This window comes from Bos indicus x Bos taurus, chromosome 1 (genome assembly GCF_003369695.1).
Source record: "Bos indicus x Bos taurus breed Angus x Brahman F1 hybrid chromosome 1, Bos_hybrid_MaternalHap_v2.0, whole genome shotgun sequence".
NCBI classification, from domain to species: Eukaryota; Metazoa; Chordata; class Mammalia; order Artiodactyla; family Bovidae; genus Bos; species Bos indicus x Bos taurus.
In genome coordinates, this window is record NC_040076.1 from 125,003,332 (window position 1) to 125,024,510 (window position 21,179).

The window sequence follows — 21,179 nt, forward strand, 5'->3', positions numbered from 1 at the left end:
AGAAGGCTGAGAGCCGAAGAATTGATGCTTTCGAACTGTGGTGTTGGAGAAGACTCTTGAGAGTCCCTTGGACTGCAAGGAGATCCAACCAGTCCATTCTGAAGGAGATCAGCCCTGGGATTTCTTTGGAAGGAATGATGCTAAAGCTGAAACTCCAGTCCTTTGGCCACCTCATGCGAAGAGTTGACTCATTGGAAAAGACTCTGATGCTGGGAGGAATTGGGGGCAGGAGGAGAAGGGGATGACAGAGGATGAGATGGCTGGATGACATCACTGACTCGATGGACGTGAGTCTGAGTGAACTCCGGGAGTTGGTGATGGACAGGGAGGCCTGGCGTGCTGCGATTCATGGGGTCGCAAAGAGTCGGACATGACTGAGCAACTGATCTGATCTGATCTGATGTATGATGGAAGCAAAAACTTTTAGGTTTGGAACTTAAACCAACTTTTTTAAAAACTCATTTTTCTTCCATTTCCAACTCTGCCAACTATTATTGTTCAGTTTAGTTCAGTCGCTCAGTCATGTCTGACTCTTTGCGACCCCATGAATTGCAGCACGCTAGGTCTCCCTGTCCATCACCAACTCCCAGAGTTCACCTAGACTCGCGTCCATTGAGTCAGTGATGCCATCCAGCCATCTCATCCTCTGTCGTCCCCTTCTCCTCCTGCCCCCAATTCCTCCCAGCATCAGGGTCTTTTCCAGTGAGTCAACTCTTCGCATGAGGTGGCCAAAGGACTGGAGTTTCAGCTTTAGCATCATTCCTTCCAAAGAAATCCCAGGGCTGATCTCCTTCAGAATGGACTGGTTGGATCTCCTTGCAGTCCAAGGGACTCTCAAGAGTCTTCTCCAACACCACAGTTCAAAAGCATCAGTTCTTCAGCTCTCAGCCTTCTTCACAGTCCAACTCTCACATCCATACATGACCACAGGAAAAACCATAGCCTTGACTAGACAAACCTTTGTTGGCAAAGTAATGTCTCTGCTTTTGAATGTGCTATCTAGGTTGGTCATAACTTTCCTTCCAAGGAGTAAGTGTCTTTTAGTTTCATGGCTGCAGTCACCATTTGCAGTGGTTTTGGAGCCCAAAAAAATAAAGTCTGACACTGTTTCCATTGTTTCCCCATCTATTTCCCATGAAGTGATAGGACCAGATGCCATGATCTTCGTTTTCTGAATGTTGAGCTTTAAGCCAACTTTTTCACTCTCCACTTTCACTTTCATCAAGAGGCTTTTGAGTTCCTCTTCACTTTCTGCCATAAGGGTGGTGTCATCTGCATATCTGAGGTTATTGATATTTCTCCCGGCAATCTTGATTCCAGCTTGTGTTTCTTCCGATCCAGCGTTTCTCATGATGTACTCTGCATATAAGTTAAATAAGCAGGGTGACACTATACAGCCTTGACGTACTCCTTTTCCTATTTGGAACCAGTCTGTTGTTCCATGTCCAGTTCTAACTGTTGCTTCCTGACCTGCATACAAATTTCTCAAGAGGCAGATCAGGTGGTCTGGTATTCCCATCTCTTGAAGAATTTTCCACAGTTTATTGTGATCCACACAGTCAAAGGCTTTGGCATAGTCAATAAAGCAGAAATAGATGTTTTTCTGGAACTCTCTTGCTTTTTCCATGATCCAGCAGATGTTGGCAATTTGATCTGGTTCCTCTGCCTTTTCTAAAACCAGCTTGAACATCAGGAAGTTCACGGTTCACATATTGCTGAAGCCTGGCTTGGAGACTTTTGAGCATTACTTTACTAGCGTGTGAGATGAGTACAATTGTGCGGTTTGAGCATTCTTTGGCATTGCCTTTCTTTGGGATTGGAATGAAAACTGACCTTTTCCAGTCCTGTGGCCACTGCTGAGTTTTCCAAATTGGCTGGCATATTGAGTGCAGCACTTTCACAGCATCGTCTTTCAGGATTTGAAATAGCTCCACTGGAATTCCATCACCTCCACTAGCTTTGTTCGTAGTGATGCTTTCTAAGGCCCACTTGACTTCACATTCCAGGATGTCTGGCTCTAGGTGAGTGATCACACCATTGTGATTATCTGGGTTGTGAAGATCTTTTTTGTACAGTTCTTCTGTGTATTCTTGCCATCTCTTCTTAATATCTTCTGCTTCTGTTAGGTGCATACCATTTCTGTCCTTTATCGAGCCCATCTTTGCATGAAATGTTCCCTTGGTAACTCTAATTTTCTTGAAGAGATCTCTAGTCTTTCCCATTCTATTGTTTTCCTCTGTTTCTTTGCACTGACTGCTGAAGAAGGCTTTCTTATCTCTTCTTGCTATTCTTTGGAACTCTGCATTCAGATGTTTATATCTTTCCTTTTCTCCTTTGCTTTTTGCTTCTCTTCTTTTCACAGCTATTTGTAAGGCCTCCTCAGACAGCCATTTTGCTTTTTTGCATTTCTTTTCCATGGGGATGGTCTTGATCCCTGTCTCCTGTACAATGTCATGAACCTCATTCCATAGTTCACCAGGCACTCTATCTATCAGATCTAGGCCCTTAACTCTATTTCTGACTTCCACTGTATAATCATAAGGGATTTGATTTAGGTCATACCTGAATGGTCTAGTGGTTTTCCCTACTTTCTTCAATTTAAGTCTGAATTTGGCAATAAGGAGTTCATGATCTGAACCACAGTCAGCTCCTGGTCTTGTTTTTGCTGCCTGTATAGAGCTTCTCCATCTTTGGCTGCAAAGAATATTATCAGTCTGATTTTGGTGTTGACCATCTGGTGATGTCCATGTATAGAGTCTTCTCTTGTGTTGTTGGAAGAGGGTGTTTGCTATGACCAGTGCATTTTCTTGGCAAAACTCTATTAGTCTTTGCCCTGCTTCATTCAGTATTCCAAGGCCAAATTCGCCTGTTACTCCAGGTGTTTCTTGACTTCCTACTTTTGCATTCCAGTCCCGTATAATGAAAAGGACATCTTTTTTGGGTTTTAGTTCTAAAAGGTCTTGTAGGTCTTCATAGAACTGTTCAACTTCAACTTCTTCAGCGTTACTCGTTGGGGCATAGACTTGGATTACTGTGCTATTGAATGGTTTGCCTTGGAAATGAACAGAGATCATTCTGTCATTTTTGAGATTGCATCCAAGTACTGCATTTCGGACTCTTTTGTTGACCATTATGGCTACTCCATTTCTTCTGAGGGATTACTGCCTGCAGTAGTAGATATAATGGTCTTAGTTACTAAATTATCTGACTCTTTTGTGACCCCATGGACTATAGCCCTCCAGGCCATTCTGTCCATGGGATTCTCCAGGCAAGAATACTGGAGTGGGTAGCCATTCCCTTCTTCAGGGGATCTTCCCTTCCCAGGGATTGATCCCAGAACTCCTGCTTTTGCAGGTGGATACTTTACCACTGAGGAAGCCCTGTCAACTGATTAACAGTTAACTGCCAACAATGAACAAGGAGGTTAATTTTCATCTTTTAAAATATAACTTTATTTTTAATACTCTGTGCTCTCTTAAGGCTAACTTCCAATTTTACTTTTGCTTCTGAAAATCCCTTCATTGAAATTCTGATGTTTGTTGTCATTCATGCTTGTGTGTAACCTGGGTAGATCAGTTCTGGTCACCATAGCTTAAGGAAGTCAAAGCAGAGCTGAGAAAGGTCCAGAGAAGGGCAGCTTCAATGAGCAGAGGGGGTTTAAAAGAATCAGGATTTCTCCAGCAGAAATGACTAGCCCCACAAAGGGCTGCAACGAAGTGTCTTTAAAAATATGGAGCATGTGAATCAGGTGAACAAAGACTTGTGTGCCAGATCCCAGAAAACCATAACCTAGAACACCCTTAAATCTGAAAAAGCTCATTTGGAGAAGAATAAAAGTACTTGTTCTTCTGCACAATTGACACTTAGTACTCAGAGTCATCTGGAGTTACGAGACTGGAAATACAAGTAGGTTCAGCAGGGAAAGAGATTCATTAACAGATGGTAGGGTCATCTAGTCATTAAGTAATATTTAATTTTGCCTTGTGAATATTTTCTAATATTTCTAACAAACTTATAGGAAACAGGATAAAGATTCCCACAAGTATGTTCCTCAGATTTAGCAATTATCAATATTTTTTTCATACTTGCTATTGGAGTTGGCCTCATAGAATGGGAATCCCATGGTACATACCAACAAATATTTCAGAAATAAAGTACTAGCCTCTAAAGGGCTTCCCTGATAACTCAGTTGGTAAAGAATCCGTCTGCAATGCAGTAGACCCCAGTTCAATTCCTGGGTCAGGAAGATCCCCTGGAGAATGGATAAGGCTACCCACTCCAGTAATCTTGGGCTTTCCTTGTGGCTCAGCTGACAAAGAATCCACAATGCGGGAGACCTGGGTTTGATCCCTGTTTTGGGAAGCCTCTAAAATTGATCTGATCCATATGAGAGTTTTTTTTTTTTTTTTTTTAATGTTATTGCAACTAATAGTTCTGTATGAAAAAGTAAATGACTGTTTCAGAGCAAGTATCTTGAGTTTTTTGGGGGCCAACACTGAATTTATTTTGATTTTACTTGTTCATGCTTATACACTGAAAAGAGTACAACCTACCCACTACTATTTTTACTGAGTAAGACTAAATTCCATGTATATACATATATGTCTTACCTGAAGATTCTATAATTTCATGCTTTAGAAAGCAAAAGCAATAACAAGGAAGAGGGAGCAGAAGATGGTAGCTACTATTTAGTGGTTAGGCACCATATATAAAATCACATTTAGTCTCTAACTTGACCAATCAATATACATATTATAAACCTCACTTTTTTAAGAGTAAAGCTTTTATTTAGTTAGTTATGGCTGCACTGGATCTTTGCTGCTGCGTGGGCTTTCACTAGTTGTGGCAAGCAGGGGCTATTCCAGTTGCAGCGTGCAGGCTTCTCATCACAGTGGCTCTTTTACTGGACAGCGTGGGCTCTAGGGCCTGTGGGCTTCGACAGTTGCTGCAGGGGGGCTCAGTAGTTGTGGCACATGCGCTTAGCTGGCCAACGTCACGTGGGATCTCTCTGGACCAGGGATCAAACCCGTGTCCCCTCTGCTGGCAGATGGATTCTTAATCACTTGACCACCAGGGAAGTCCTAAACCCTATTTTATAAAGGATGAAATTGGAGTTCCAAGAATTGAACCAGCTTTCCCAAGACAACATAAAAATTCCAGCCACTGCAACAATACCCAAACTCAACTTCTAGTTCCACAGCTTATGAAACTGTTGTTCTCAGCTTGAATTGTTTTCTGCTTGCACTCTACCTCTTCACACCACCATTGGGAAAGGGCCTCCTGGCAGAACAAAAGGAGAATATAGGGCTCTTTTCATTTGTTTTCCTTCTTTCAAGGGTCACAGTCCTTTGCTGCCTGAACTCTATCACATATTTATGGCACCAGTTATTCTACCAGCCATTATGTATTTTGAAAGTAGTTTTGTAAGGGGAAACATTGTTCTGTTTCATTTCACTTTCAGGCAAAAATATAACACTCTGTTCGGTTCAGTTCAGTTGCTCAGTCATGTCCAACAGGCCTCCCTGTCCATCACCAATTCCCGGAGCTTACTCAAACTCATGTCCATGAGTCGGTGATGCCATCCAACCATCTCATCCTTTGTCATCCCCTTATCTTCCTACCTTCAATCTTTCCCAGCACTCAAATCACAAGTCTAAATGCAAGACCCTAATCTATGCTATGGTGTTCGTGATTTGGAGTACTGTCATTGGGGGATAGCATGAGCTAGGATCTTCTTCCTCCGAAGTACCTTTTCAACTCCAGTGCCTTTTACATGTAGAACTTACAATTCTATTAGTAGTATGTAGTTGTATCAGACTTCTACAGCTGCACAATAAATTGTCCTGAAAATTAGTGGCTTGAAATAACAAACATTTATTACCTCACAGTTTCTATGGGTCAGGAATCTGAAAGCAAATTAGCTGAGTGTTTCTGGTGCAGGGTCTCTCCTGAGGTTGCAGTCAGGATGTCAGCCAGAGTTAGTCATCTGAAGGCTCGCCTGGGACTGAAGGATCCACTTCCATGTTGGCAGGAGGCCTCAGTTTCTTGCTCACTCTTCAAGGAGACTCAGACCCTTACCACATAGATCTCTCCACAGAGCTGCTTGAGTGTCCTAACGATATGGTAGCTGACTTCCCTCCAGTGCTTCAAGACAGACAGCAAGGAGGAAACCACAATGCCGTTTTATGACATACTCTTGGATATCACCATCGCTTCTGCTCCATTCTGTTGATTAAAAATGAGTCACTAAGTATGGTCCACACTCAATAGGAAGGGAAATTAGTCTCCATTTTTTTAACTCATGTCTACTATTTATTGGACAATCTGTGAAGCACTGTGCTACAAAGGGCTTCTCATGGAAGCCCTATGAGGTAGGGATTGCATCCACATCTCACAGAGAAGACAACAGTTTCAGAAGAATAAGCCACTTGCCCCTGATCACACTGCAAGGGAGAAAGGCTCCATCTTTTAAAGGAATAGGTACCAAAGAGTCTGTGAATCTATGTTTTTAAATCACCAAAATATTATACTTACCTGAGCTGATTTATTTTCACTGAATTAACTTGAATCCTTTGTACAGACAAAATTATTTTTGAAGCAGTCCCCATCCTTTTTTTGTGGTAGTGAAACCATGAGTTTAGCCCATCTGGTTATATATCTGTGATGTCTAAGTTTCCTCTTAGCAGTTTTATTCATTCTTATCTGGTTGTTTCCTTCATTTTTTTTTTCTCCCTAAGCATGTATTTTCTGACTATACCTTCTTGGGAACATTTATGAATTTATCATGGTGTGGGGAAGGTAGAAATGTTTGCATAAAATACTCGATATGTGGAAGCTAAGAATTAATTTTACTTTTTAAAACATAAATTTGAAAAAAATTTCCTTTTGCCTCTCAATTGTATATGCCCCCGCTCTTCAGAACCCAGAAATCTTTCCCTTTAGGGACAGAGACTCTAGTCCTCTTCTTGGTCATCATAAAATCAAGGCAATAAATTTGAAATTATCACATGAATACATTCCAAACTGGGGGAGATGGCAGGGCAAAAGTACTGCTATCAAATTCTATTCACACTTACTACTGGAAAAAGTGCTCTGGAACCTTAAGGGACCCTACAGACTTATTATGATAATTACCTGTCATTGTCATCATTCTGTACAACCTCCATTGACTTTAGTATTGAATACGAAATCTTGAGAAATAGAAAGGAAAATCTTCTCTCTCTTAATCCACCGAATCCCCATGAAGTGAGGAGCACTCCCATATGCTTAGCCCAGAGCAGAGGTTCATCTGGTTCACTTAGCAAAGGTCCCTCGTTTGAATATTGATAGAGGGATGTATTTACATTGGCTTAGTTCTTTCTCACTAAGGTTAATACAACAAACAATCCCCTCTTGCTTCAGCGTCTGGTTTTCAAAGATTTCTTGCCAGAGCCTTTTGTTTTCTCTCAGGGGTCCAAATAAGCATAAAACAAAGAGTACCTTCATAATTTCCCTCTTGCTCCCTTTCTAGGGTGTTGCTAGAGGGGTCACTTAAAAGACAACTACTCACTCCCTACTGTGCTCCGCCACTTCCCAACCTCTGATCTATTCCCTTGTTTAAGGAGAAAAAGGAAAGACACCAAATGCCCCCGTCGTTTGTACATTTTCCCAGAAATAGAGGATAATAAAGGAACCCAAAATTGCACATATATCAAACACTCTGCCTCTTAGAAGTATCAAGGACAAATAAAAGCTAAGATTCAGTGCCCTTGAATCTCCAATTCCCATTTACAGCTGTGAAACATGAGGCTCACAGTTGGAAAGTGTATCATTATTATTGAACGGGAGACAGTCGAGAGAACTCAAATCTTGGTCTTCAGTTTCTGGATCCTCCGCTCGTTCCAACATGTGTGCCACTTCCTCTCTGGCATCCAAAAACTCAGAAGAGAAGATATATTGCTAACAATAAAGAAAATATCACCATGTTCCAGATTTTTCTGATGACTGCTCACATCCATTGTCCTGGGGTGTGATCTGGTCTCAGCTTCAGAATGATCTAGGTAAATTGATGCTACCTGCTGTCCTCTGCCCATCTGGGCCCTCTCAGGGGCTTGCCCTCTGTGCTGCCTCATCAGATACTTCCCATGTTCCTGGGTGGCTGCAAAGGCTGGCCTTCCCTTGGAACATTAATCTTCAACCCCCAGTGAACAAGCAGAGCACAGAGTGGACTAACTCATTTATTTCTCCTCATTTATTGATGGCCTTTCATAACCAAGTTATTAAGTCATCAATAACTTCAGAGAAATAAATGAATGGATCCAGAACTGGGCCAACAGATATTTAAGACATACTCTGAACACTTTATCTCAGATCAGCAGAAAAAGTCAATGCTTAGGTCCTCAGTGGTATTTTCCTTACCTGGAAACACATGTTCTATATTTTATTGTAATGGAAACCCAGTATATTTCTCTATAAAGTAGTGAAATGACTAACATCTCCAGTATCCCAAGTAAATTAAAGTTTGAAAAATAGATTATAAGTGTTAACATTTTTTCCCAAAATACCATCCAGTATGTGTTGCTCTCATCAGCTGGCAAAAAAAAAAAAATAGTTTGGTATATTTGCCAGAAATAGATTATAAACTTTCAGGAGTGTTTGTAAATTCTGATATTCCCCTCTGGAGATAAACTAAAATGAAAAGGAGATGGAAAAGGGAGTGAAAGGCAGGGAGGGTTTCTAAGACCCTAAGAAACCCTTGAAACCAGTATTTAGGAGTCTAAAGAAATTTACAACACTAAAGTTAAGTTTCTATACAGATAACTTTCCGACATGTCAGTGGTTCAGCCACCTGAGAGGAGCCATGCGTTTTCATTATGTTTGGGGGTATATACAGCTGCTCTGTCTCAACCTTGGGTTGAGACATTTGCTCTAGTTTGCTCTTCACTAACCCTGGGACCTCACGATGAGAATCTTGGCTGCTGCTGAGAAGCCACAAGTGTGGTTGGAAACCTCTCTGTGCCACAGTTACCTCAGTTTCCTCTGTAAAGTGGGAATAATAATATACAAGCAGCACTTTGAATAGTGTCTGGCACATGGTATCTGTTCAAGAAGTGTCAGCTGTTATTGTTGTTGTCATTAATGATAATACAGTATTTTCCATATGCTTAGGACCTCAGAAACCAGTCAATCTAATTTCCTCAATTCATTTTACAGACAAGGAGACTGCAACCCAAATAGCTTATCAAGCAATGTACATTCTTTTCAACATTTAAAGGCTGAGTGAGAGACCAGCAGAAAGAACATCATCTTTGTTTTTTATTAACTGTTTATTTTATATTGGAGTATAGCCTATTAACAATGTTGTGATAGTTTTAGATGGACAGTAAAGGATACTGTCATACATACACATGTATCCATTCTCCCCTAAACTTCTTTCCCATGCAGGCTGCCACATAAAATTGAACAGAATCCATTTTGTATATAGCAATGTGTACATGTTGATCCCAAACTTCCTAACTATCCCTTCCCCACTCCTTCCCCCTGGCAACCAAAACTTTGTTCTCTAAGTTTGTGAGTCTGTTTCTGTTACAACATCACCTTTAGAATCCATGAGTCCTACATTCAAATACTAGCGCTGCAGCTTGCTCGCTGTGTGACTTTGGACTCACCTCTTCTCTTTGAATCTCGCTAGATCCTCACTTGTAAAATAGGTATAATACAACTTACACTGATGGATTGTGTGAAAACCGAAAAATAATGACTGAAAAAGTTAATGACTGGATAATGTGACCAACACACTGCCTAGGAATTAATGAGCATTCCATAGCTGAGGACTATTACTGCAAATGTCATTCAACTGGGCTACTGCAGAGTAGGGGCTAGAAGCCTGGGCCCCTGATTGCCAGCTAAGCTCACCACTACACAGCCCACCTTAGCTGAGAAACAAACAACCAAACAAAAAAACAGAAATTTGCTTAACTCCTTTCTATCAGTTTTCTTCAATGACTATCTTGTCATCAGTGGATGTTACTAGCTATCAAAATTAACTATGCCTCTTGATGGATTAAATTTATAACTCCTTATTGTTCTTAAAAAAAAAAGAAAGCAAAGAAAGCAAGAACTCCCCAGTGTTGGCCTAGAACTTTTCTACCTAGTTTAGTTTAGGGAGAACAGTTTTACTCTCCCAGCTGTGCCCCAGCTGCTGACCTGTTTGAGAGATGGTGACTCAGAAACAGCTTGCAAATGTTCCAAGATGATGAAGAAAACACTAAGTATAGCAACAACTTTGCAAATCTGACACCTTTTGCAAGATAGAAATAGCTAGAGAAAGGTTCAAGGAAGAATGGAAATTGAACTGGACACCCTGGTTTCCTTCTAGTGGAAATGTAATTAATAAATTCTAACTCTAGATAACAGGGCATGGCATTCCAGGTGTATCAGAAAACAGATCTATGGAACTCAAACATCCATGGAAAGATCATGGATGTCCCACTGAGGAGCTTGGGGGTGGGGCATGAGGTCAGGTAAGTTTGAGAAAAGCTTCCCTCTCAAAAGTTTACAATGCTCACTTATAAATTAAAGATTCTAAAAATTTCTATAAATAGCAATCCTGCTTAACATGCTCAAACCCACCTTTTCCTGAATGATTAGCACAGGATTTCCATCAACATCACATGGAACAGTGGCATGCTAAGGAACGCTATTTAGGAAACTGTTCCGTGTTGGAAATCAGAGGTCCTCAAACAACAGTGAGAAAGCCTGCCTGTTTGGGTTCTCATTCTGTTGTTGAGTTTCTGTTTCAATCATTTTAGACAGAGTTTAGATGGCTGCCTAGAAAGGGATCACACTTAAGCTTTCTTACATCCCCATTTCGTTTGTGAGGCATGGAACTGAAGCCCCTGCTGTGACATGTGTTTTGGAGCAGAATCCAGCCTTTTGTGTTCAGTTATTTATCATTAACCATCAGTGGTACTGTCTGGAGAGGGGAATAAAAAGTAAATACATTAAATGAAGCAAATTAACTTAGATTCATCTAAAGGCTGGCTTTGGAGCACCCAGTGGTTTGTCACTGTCTTCCATGCATCCTGATTTCTTGAGAATGTTCACTTACTTGTGGACTGTGAACTCTTGAACCATTTGGGGATGGAAACCAAGGGTCCAAACAAAGCAATGAAATCCATTTTAATATATAAATGCTTTTAATGATGGAGATAATTGCAACTGATTGAAGTCTGGAATTTTCTTTTCTTAATACGTGAAATGGGATACAAAGAAAAAGATTAAATGTCACTGAATCTCCTTCATACCACACTGCAATGTTCATTATCATCCACCTTTATAAAGTCCACAAAAATTTTTCACCTTTTCCCTTTTTCTCCCATTTTTATCATCTACTGTTACATAATCACCCACCAAATGCTTTCTTTTTGTCCTTCTTAATTCCTTTTCTTTGTCCCTCCCACTGTGGTCCTTTTGGAAAAGAGAGGGGAGGCAAGGGGGCTGGGAGATAAACACATTCAGTTATTATAGGCTTCTTAACAAGAATGTCTATTTCAAAATTTCAGAATTGAAGGGAAAGATATCAAGAAATTAACCAGGGCCTTTGGTAGTGATCTATCGAAAAGAAAATGAATGAAAACTAGTTTAACAATGATTAGACTGTTAGCCCTTTAGTCTTGACCTTTTGGTAAATCATAAATAAATACCATCCAAATTTGAGAGAAGTAACTGCCAAATTCCCACAACAGCAATCTGACAGAAATATCATTTTTATTGGTGTCAAAAAAGTGGCATTTCTAAGCTGTTTAATAAAACAGGGGTTATTAAGAAAAGTAAATGTTGAATTATGCCACAGGAGTCTCATCCATATGGCAAGATCTATGAGCTAATTGCTTGGCAGCTACTTCACCATTTAGATAAAAATGCCTCTACCTGGAAAGTTTTTTTTTTAAGTGGTTTAATTTGATATATAGTTAAAATATACTGAATACATATTATATATTAATGTTGATATGTCAGTATTTTATATTGATCATTTCTCTAATGACTTCTTCTACTGTCCCTTCTCCAGGAAGCAAATAATTTGGGTAAAAGCACGACAAAATCAGAGAGCGCCTGGCTCTTCAGAATGTGGTATGGCTTTGACCACAAGTATCCTTTGGTAATGATCATCTTCCAGCTCCTTCTACACGGCAAACATGAACTTTGAGCACCTCATCACTGAGGTGTGTGCCTCTGCTCGGCAAGAAACACCAAAAGGTAAAGTGAATTTGTGACCAAATTAACCGAAAGGATGATTTCAAATAATCAAAACGTATGTCATTTATACTTACGTGTTGTGAAGAGCTAACGTGAAATCTCTCAGAAACAACTGGATTTGGTGTGTGTGTGACAGTCTACAATTTCCTAACGCCAGATGACAGAATCGTGGAGTCTTGAAAAACGGACCTATCTTACTAATTTTACTGCTCATCCCTTTGTAAAAATATCATATTTCTGGTGGAGTCAGTCAGGATGACAAAGCTCCTTCACCCTTCTGCTAGGGACCCATTTATCTGGTTTTGTTTCATGCTGTAAAAAATGAAAGGGGAGGGGAGAAGGGAGAAGGAATGGTCCAAGGAGAAGAGTGAGTCCCGTCATCACTGTGAAATAATACTACTTTGTTTTCCAGGAAACACTTGAGTAAGTTTTTTTTTTTTTTTTCTAGTGAAGGGCAATTTTAAAATTCTAGCAATCAGTGTAAACATGGTGGCTCGATACACGTTGCCCTGTGACTCACAGGGCTAAGAAGTCAGGCCTGGAGGGCTTTGCCATTGTGAGTTGCAGTAAGCGGTCCATCTCTAATCCCAGGCAAAAGCGCCACAGAAGAAAGGAAAGAAATGCGCTGAAAATTGAATGTGTTGGGTCTTTGTAGTTAGTTTTCCACAGTCACAAATCCCTCTCCTTTCAGGGAGAAAATGTCAGTCACTGGGTGATTTTAAAACAGCTTGGCAGTGATTAAAGCCACAGCAGATCAGTGGGAGAGGAAGAAGAATTAAGAACGGGTAAAAGAAAGTCAAAGAATAAGATGAAGAAGAGGTAAAAGTGGAAAGGGAAGAGGAGGCAAGAGAAATACAGGAAATTCACAGCAAAAAGGAAAACAAATTAGAGGAATAACTGCAGAAAAATACAAGTACGATTGACTCGAATAATCAAAAGTAAATCAAGGTTAAAATTCGAAAGCAATTCTGGGAAAGTAGAGCATTCCAAGAATTATGAAGTAGAGATGTGGAAGGTAGAGGCTTTCTGAGACTATGGTTTTATTTTTCCGTATTCCTGTTATCTATGGACAAATACCTTGTCTTGCTCAATCTTGAGCTTTTGTGGACAGTGTGAGCTGCCTGCACCCTAAAAGTGGCCCATCTTGGCCATTAACTGCCTCCAGGAGGTGCTGTACCCCATTAACCACTCACTGGTCCCTGGCTTTTAGCAGCTTATGCAGGTTTATGCTCCAGGTTGTGTTTCTTCTAGAAATACATCTCCCCTGCCATTGCTTAGGTATCAATAACCAAATTTGTAAGAAGTTGTAAAAAGCTGGCTAAAGAGTACATATGCTTGGTTATGACAAAATGTACAGGAAGATAAAGTTTTGGGGTTCCTGGACCCAAGATCTGACTTGTGTGAACAGAGGCTTCCCCATCCATCCAAGCAATGTGCTGGATACCAGCTCAGTGTCCTACAACTCGACTCAATCCTGACATTGCCCATCTGGATACAGTGTCAGATCCTCTCAGGTAAGGGCTTGGTCCCACAGCCCTCACCACTTCAGATGCCAGCCACAAGCCCAGGTTGCTACCTCTGCTTCCAATCTATCAGCTACAGGTTGGAGGTTCCATGACCTCCTCCTTGGGTTCGATTAATTTGCTAGAAAACTTCACAGAACTCAGAAAAACGTTTTACTTACTAGATCACTGGTTTATTATAAAAGGATATAACTCAGGAAAAGCCAGATGGAAGAAGTGCACAAGAGAAAGGACACGGAACCCCCATGGACTCTATGGGTACACCACTCTCCCCAAATCTCCGCCTGTTCACCAACCTCTAAATTCTCCTCAGCTCCATCCTTTTGAGGTTTTGTGGAGGCTTCATTGCATAGGCACAATGGATGAATCATTGGCCCTTGGTGACTGAAATCCATTACCAGTCCTTCCCTCTTTCCCAGACGTGGGGAAGGCGGGGCTTGAAAGTCCCAACCCTCTAATCACATGGTTGGCTCTCCTGGTATCCAGCTCCTGATCTTAGATGGGGTCCAAACGTCACCCATTAACATAACAGAGGATGCCTTTTTGCTTTCATCACTTAGGAAATTTAAGGGTTTTAGGAGCTCTGAGACAAAACTAGGGATGAAGACCAAATTGATATTTCTTATCATAAACCACAATATCACAAAACGGCAAATCAGAAATTTGATAAAAGGTGGTTCTGTTCAAATTCTGACAGTGTTGTAAGGAATGCTTTACAATGAAGAAAAGAAACAAAATGGAAAAAAATAACTGGGAGACAAGAAAACGAAAGTGGCAACCCTCCCCAAGTTGTATCTTAGAGCAGTACACTAAATTCAGATGATGTCATAGACTTTGTCCCACGTTTCACCAGGGGATTATTTCCATGTGATTATGGGCAGACTAGCAAAAAATGAAGGCAGACTTAACACTCTTAGTAATATCTCTTCTCATGGTAATTTGTCCTCCTGTGCATTCATTCTAGAAATTGCAGGACGACCATCACTGCATAAATATATTTTCTCTTAGACAACAGAGCTTTTATATCCCAGTTGTGCTCTGAATTCATACCCAGAGAGTAGCAAAACCTACAAATTTCCACTCTGTACACTCTTGATTTATCTGTATTTTTAGAGATAAATTATTCTCTTGGCATTTATGTTCATTCTGTTGTCCCCCCAGAACCCAGGTGCTGTGCCCCCATGGACCTCATGGGTAGGCTATGCCAGGTGCGATCAGGGTACAGCTGATCTCCCTGTTCCAGGGTCAGGTTGCCTGGCTCAGGCCAAAACAGAAATTGTGAGGCCGAAAGAAATGGACCATGCAGTTTGGAGCCGCTCAAGTTTCATTTTAGTAAAACTGCATCCTGCAAATGAAATGTCATAAAGAATTACTGGCAAAAGAAAAAGAAGAATAAATGAGCCTTTGTATGTACCTTTATCAGTCAGCATCCTCTGGAGAAACAGAATCAGTAAGGAGTACACACGCACACTCGTATACATACGTACACCTATACACATACACATACGCATGGGTTTACTTCAAGGAAATGGCTTATGAGTTTGTGAGGGTGGCAAGTCCAGAATTTGTAGGGTAGGCTCTTAATCTAGAAACTCTCAAGCAGGAGCTAAGATTCAGTAATCTTGAGATAAAATTTCTTCTTCCTCAGGGAAACCTCATTTTGCTCTTAAGTCCACTCAACTGATCAGATGAGACCCACTTATGTTACTGAGGATCATCTCTTTAAGGTGAACTGACTGTAGGTGCTAACCACACCTACAGAACCCTTCATAGCAACACCTAGATTAGGGTGTTGTTTTTTTAATTGGAGTATAATTGCTTCACAGTGTTGTACAGTAACATGAATCAGCTATAAGTAGACATACATCCACTCCCTCTTGAGCCTCCTTCCTACCCCTCGAGGTCCTCTTACAGCACCAAGTTGGGCTCCCTGTGTTATACAGTGGCTTTCCACTAGCCATTTATTTTCCTGTGGTAGTTTTAGAGTTTGATTGAATAACAAGGTAGTCTAGTCAAAAAAAGACATAAATCTTAAGTGTCACAGTACTCAGTTCACATTCAACTATTGTCCAATATTCAGACTCAAAGAAGAAACATCCTCAACTCACCATCGGTATCAATAAAAAACAAGTCACCATTGCTCATATAGTTTTGTTTTCTTTTTTTGCTTTATCATAGCATAATTAATATACACTATTGTTTTTGTTCAGTCACTGAATCATGTCTGACTCTTTTGCAACCCCATGGATTGTAGCCTGCCAGGCTCCTCTGTCTGTGGAATTTCCCAGACAAGAATTCTGGAGTGAGTTGCTATTTCCTTCTCCAGAGGATCTTCCTGACTCAAGGACTGAACCTGTGTCTCCTGTGCAAGAGGTATCTCCTGCCCTGCATGTGGATTCTTTACCTCTAAGCAACGAGGGAAGCCCAGTTAATACACATGCATTCCTATAAAAATTTTCCAGAAGCTACAGAAGAATAAAAATGATAAAAATTAGCATTCCATAAGGATGAACAATGGCCAAGTACTGTGTTGAGTGCTTCACATTATAATTTCATGTCACCTCCACAGCTCTGTAGGCGGGTAGGAGGGTCTAAGGGTATAATACCACACAAATGGACTACTGATTGTGTCCACCTCTGATGAAACAGCCTGAGCTCTCTCATTCAAGAACGTTGCTGGAAGCCTATGGTGCCAAAATTGATGATTAATTAAGATTGCATTATGATTCCCTGTGGGCAGCAATTCTGAGTCATACGATGCAAAGCAGAAATTGAGAAGGGGAAGATGTTACTGCACACCAGTGCTTTGCCATCAAGAACATTATTTTGTTTAATCCTAATAACCACCCTTTCAGTTTCATTCTCACAAAGCCTCTCTTTGAGGTGGAAGAAACAAAACCTCAAAGGACTTAAATAGCTTTCTTAAGGTTCCATACCTAGTGTCGGTTCCATGGTTCAAGCCCAGATCTATCACAGTCTAAAACCCATAAATACCTTTAAATGAACTTTATCATTAACAACTCTGTGTTCTTGATAGCCCTTATTTACATGCAAACCCCATCTCCATGCCTTCAGAATGTCACTATTAAAGCAGTGACTATTATGACTGCTCACACTGTATCGTGCAGAGCTCACATCTCATACATTTGTTGACTATATATGGGGTGATGCTTTGAGAAGACTCTTGAGAGTCCCTTGGACAGCAAGGGGATCAAATCAGTCAATCAACCCTGAATATTCATTGGAAGGACTGATGCTGAAGCTCCAGTACTTTGGCCACCTGATGCAAACAGCTGGACTCACTGGAAAAGACCCTGATGTTGGGAAAGATTGAAAGCAGGAGGGGAAGAGGGCGACTGAGGATGAAACAGTTGGATGGCATCACCGATTCAATGGACATGAACTTGGGGAAACTTCAGAAGATGGTGAGAGACAGGGAGGCCTGGCTTGCTATAGTCCATGTGGTCACAAAGAGTCAGACACGACTTGGTGACTGAACCCACACAAGGTTAGGGATCCTGGTAGGTCACCCTAAGGACCTACCACCCTACCACTGAGGAGTCTCCAAGTTTCTGAATCAGGTTCTCAGCTTTTCAGAGGCAGAGTTCAATATGCCAAAGACTCCAAGAATGGCCTAGTTTCATAGAGATGGATGCACTCTAGCCAAGCTCCAGGAGGGACAAGTAGAAAGCAAACGTCAAATTCCTAAATCATCATAGGTATCCTCATGGCAGGGAGGGAAATTCTTTTTTCTTTATTTCTTTACTTTTAAATCTATTTTCGGCTGCGCTGGGTCTTCGATGCTGCACATAGGCTTTCTCTAGTTGCAGTGAGTAGGGGCTACCCTTCACTGTGGAGTGCGGGTTTCTCACTGTGGTGGCTTCTCTCGTGTGGTGCACAGGCTGTAGGGCATGCGGGCTTCAGCAGTTGTGCTCCCAGGCTCTAGAGCTCAGACTCAGCAGTTGCGGTGCAGCTGCTTAATCGCCCAGTGATATATGGGATTTTCCCCATAAGTGATCGATCGACACACGGGATCAAACCCATGTCCCCTGCATTGGCAGGCAGATTCTTAACCATTGGACCACCAGGGAAGTCTGGGGAGGGATAGTCCTTCCCAGCCTTTGGAAGGGTCAAGTCACAATCTGGTCCCTGATGTCCCTCTGGCCCCCTCTCTTCGTCTTGCTCACTGGCTCACTCTACTCCAGCCCCCGTGGCCTTCCTGAGATGCACCAAGCACCTCACTGCTTCAGGGCATTTGCACTGCTCCTCTTCCTGCCCTCTCACTTGGGATACTCTTCTCTCAGACATTCACATGCCTCCCTCCTTCACCTCTTTTATCCAACTTGGCAGTGAGACCTTCCAGGTTCCATATTTAAAGTAGCTGTCCCAAGAGAAGCACTCCCCCACCCCTTCCCTGCTTTGTTTTTCACCGTTATGCTTATTACCATCTGACGCTGTGTGTATTTTTTGTATTTGTTATAATATTCTCCACCAACCAGGATATATGCTTTTTGGGGACAGGGATCTGAGTCTGTACTCAAGGCATAGAATAGTATTTAGCACACCATGAACACTCAATATATATTCTTTGAATGAATGAATCAAGCAAGCAAGTAACATTTTCTATCCAGGGCACCTTCATTCTACACACTGATGTAACAGAAAAATCCAATTAATTATCTGAAGGTTGCTAAGTGTGTATGAAAGCAGAGCAAGGCAGAGCAGGTAATCTTAGTTGTTTTCATCCAGGCTGCCTTTTAGCTCCAAAAAGCACACCCCCATGGACACCCACCTCTCCCCTAAGCCTCAGTGTCCCTGTCAGGGACAGCCACCACAGTCCACTTGGATCCCTATTGCCTCACTGATCTCCTTCCTATGGTTGGTCCATCTCCCTTAGGTTTAATTAGTACACCTGATCTCGTCTAGGCAAGCCTGGCTCTGGCTTAGAAGCCATTGTCTGTCTGAGAGACTGTATCTTATCTCAGCAATTGTGTATTGATTTTATTTGTGTACAGAAGTCAGAACTTTAGAGCTACCTATCATCCTCACTGACAATCTCTTATAATGAGAAGAAATTGATGCCCCCTTATTCAGATTTTAAGACACCGGATAAAACGGCTCGCTTAGATTCACAGTGTTACAGCTGGTGTGGGAGTCGTAGGTTGCCCCGTTCAGTGGTGACTAACAATGCTGCTGGACTGTCTGCTTCCTACTGTCTCTCTGTTTTATCATTTATCGTCTCTCTCCTTAAGTATGTGTATATATTTATTCTACAAATGTGAATGACAGAGGATAAGAACGACCTTTTCCAAAATAAAAAGGGCAGCCTAAAATCATTTTTAGCACTTCCTGTATGCCGACAACTGCCAAAAATAAGGAGTTATCCTGTGGTTGCCAGCATTTTACACAAAGAAAGCCCAAAGATAACAATGGATTGGCAAATTGACACAGTAATAGAATTACATAAAGTCACGTGGATGAAGACTTCCTTCCCATCACTGGTTTGAAATGAACTGTGCACTGAGATATTACTAACAAAATATAAGACCCATGGCAGACGTGTGGATGCTGTGGCATTTGAGTTTTCCATTAAAAAGGCTGGCAAGAAAAGTGGCAGATGCCAGACCCCCTCCTGGACCAAAGGGTGACAGATTGCCTTCTAGGAAAAGTCTAACGTGAACATCAGGATAATCCAAAATGATGCTTGGAACCAGGTATTTAATGGACTTAAATGGAATGGCATTGTAGTCTTAAAAGAAAAAAAAAGAAGGGAAAAGAACACGTTTCCTCTTAAAACTTGACAGAATTCATTATATCCCACACAGACGTGCTTATTTTAAATCATAGGTATGAATATTGTGAGCAGCAATTTCCATTTTAAATGATGATCACTGCATTGCAGTTTTTTCTTACTCTGACTAGCTGAAGCATCTATGAATTATTTATTGGATTGGTACTGTGGCCTTGTGAATGACTTGAGTTTACTTCGCAAAAAACTCTCAGAGAAACAAGGAATATTAGCTCTGTGATTCCTGTTTTATAAATGAGGCAACTGAGCCCAAACGAGGGAAAAGGCACCTCCAAGGTCAGTGAAGGACTTGGAGGCAGCATTCATAATCAACAAAGAGTGGGCTGTGTCCACCTGAAGAGTCCACGGGTCCCTGTTCCAGGAGTCCCTCCACTGAGCATTAATATGCGTGTGATGCTATTGCTGTAAGTGTGCCTGGCCTACAGTTGGCGGTTTGACATGATAGCTTCTTGAGTAGCTCATCAAAAACTTGACCAGTCTGTAAGTAGGGTGTGTTTTACTTTAAGCACAAATCCAGAAGGATAGCAGAGGATATAAGTAAGATGCTTTTTGTTGAACTTATTGAGTGCCTACTATGTGCCAGACAACATACTAGGTAGGTGTGAGGCCAACAGCAAACGAGGTAGGTAAGGTTGACTTTCCTGAGATCTTGATTATTTGACTCATTAAAATCAGTCCTGACCCCAAAGCTCCTTGAAATGCCAGGTGATCTATAGTGCGGGAAAGAGAGACATTGGCACCACCAGAGTTTAATGGGGGGAATTTTTTAGGGAGCCATAAATTAAAATAATTTGTCACCCTTACTTGCAAAATGTAACCAGATACCTCTGTAAGTGGTTTCAGAAAGCACCAAAATTTCATACTATTTGAAACAAATGTAAACAATCAGCTTTCTGAAGACTCCCTCTAAATACATCCCTGATGGTATCCCATGTGAGGATGTACATGGCATCATAACTGCTTCCCTCCCAGGATGCTGGCTGTAGGAAAGAGCTGAGCTTCAGCACCAGTGCAGCCAGCCCTCTCACGCAGGTGGTTAATCCCTTGGGTATGCAGCTTGGTTTTGGTCATCCTTGTCCTCACAAATGCTAATGTAGAAAGATCTTGTAGATAACCTTTGATTCAGCACTTAAGTGTAATGAAATTAAAATTCACTAAAAGAAAACACTAGCTTCCTGGATCCTTGTGTTCCTTGACTGCTTGGTGAGACCCAAAGTAGGGGGATGTTATCAGTACCTGGCAACAGCTGTCTTTGTTCAGGTCATAACTTCGCTCTAACATAATTTCTTCATCCGTATCATGGGAATAATAAACACTATGCTGTGTTTTGGTTAAGTCCATTGGAAAAGTTGGCTAGTTATTTACTCAGCTTTGTACTGATGGCAATTTGTTCAATCATCTCTCAGAGCCAAAACATGATTAAAACAGTTAAATGGTGCAATTTTCTTCAGACCCTGTGGCCTAAATACATTGAAGTATTCCATAACTGGACTGAAACTTTTCTGGAGTCTTGACAAGTGACGACAAGCATGACATTGTGAATTGCTGCCCGAACATGTTGCCTAACCTACTGTGATTGTGGAAAGTTGTGGATCCCAAGATGATAATTG

General features: G+C 41.3%; 1 protein-coding gene across 2 annotated transcripts in view; it reads left to right on the forward strand.

The window, feature by feature from the left end:
- SLC9A9 (solute carrier family 9 member A9) overlaps nucleotides 1-21,179 on the forward strand; it is a 665,191-nt gene that overhangs the window by 535,634 nt on the left and 108,378 nt on the right. For both annotated transcript variants that reach the window (XM_027544122.1, XM_027544133.1), the window contains exon 14: nucleotides 12,050-12,129. In XM_027544122.1, coding sequence (XP_027399923.1) covers nucleotides 12,050-12,129 — 80 coding nt within the window. The remainder of the gene's footprint in view (nucleotides 1-12,049; nucleotides 12,130-21,179) is intronic.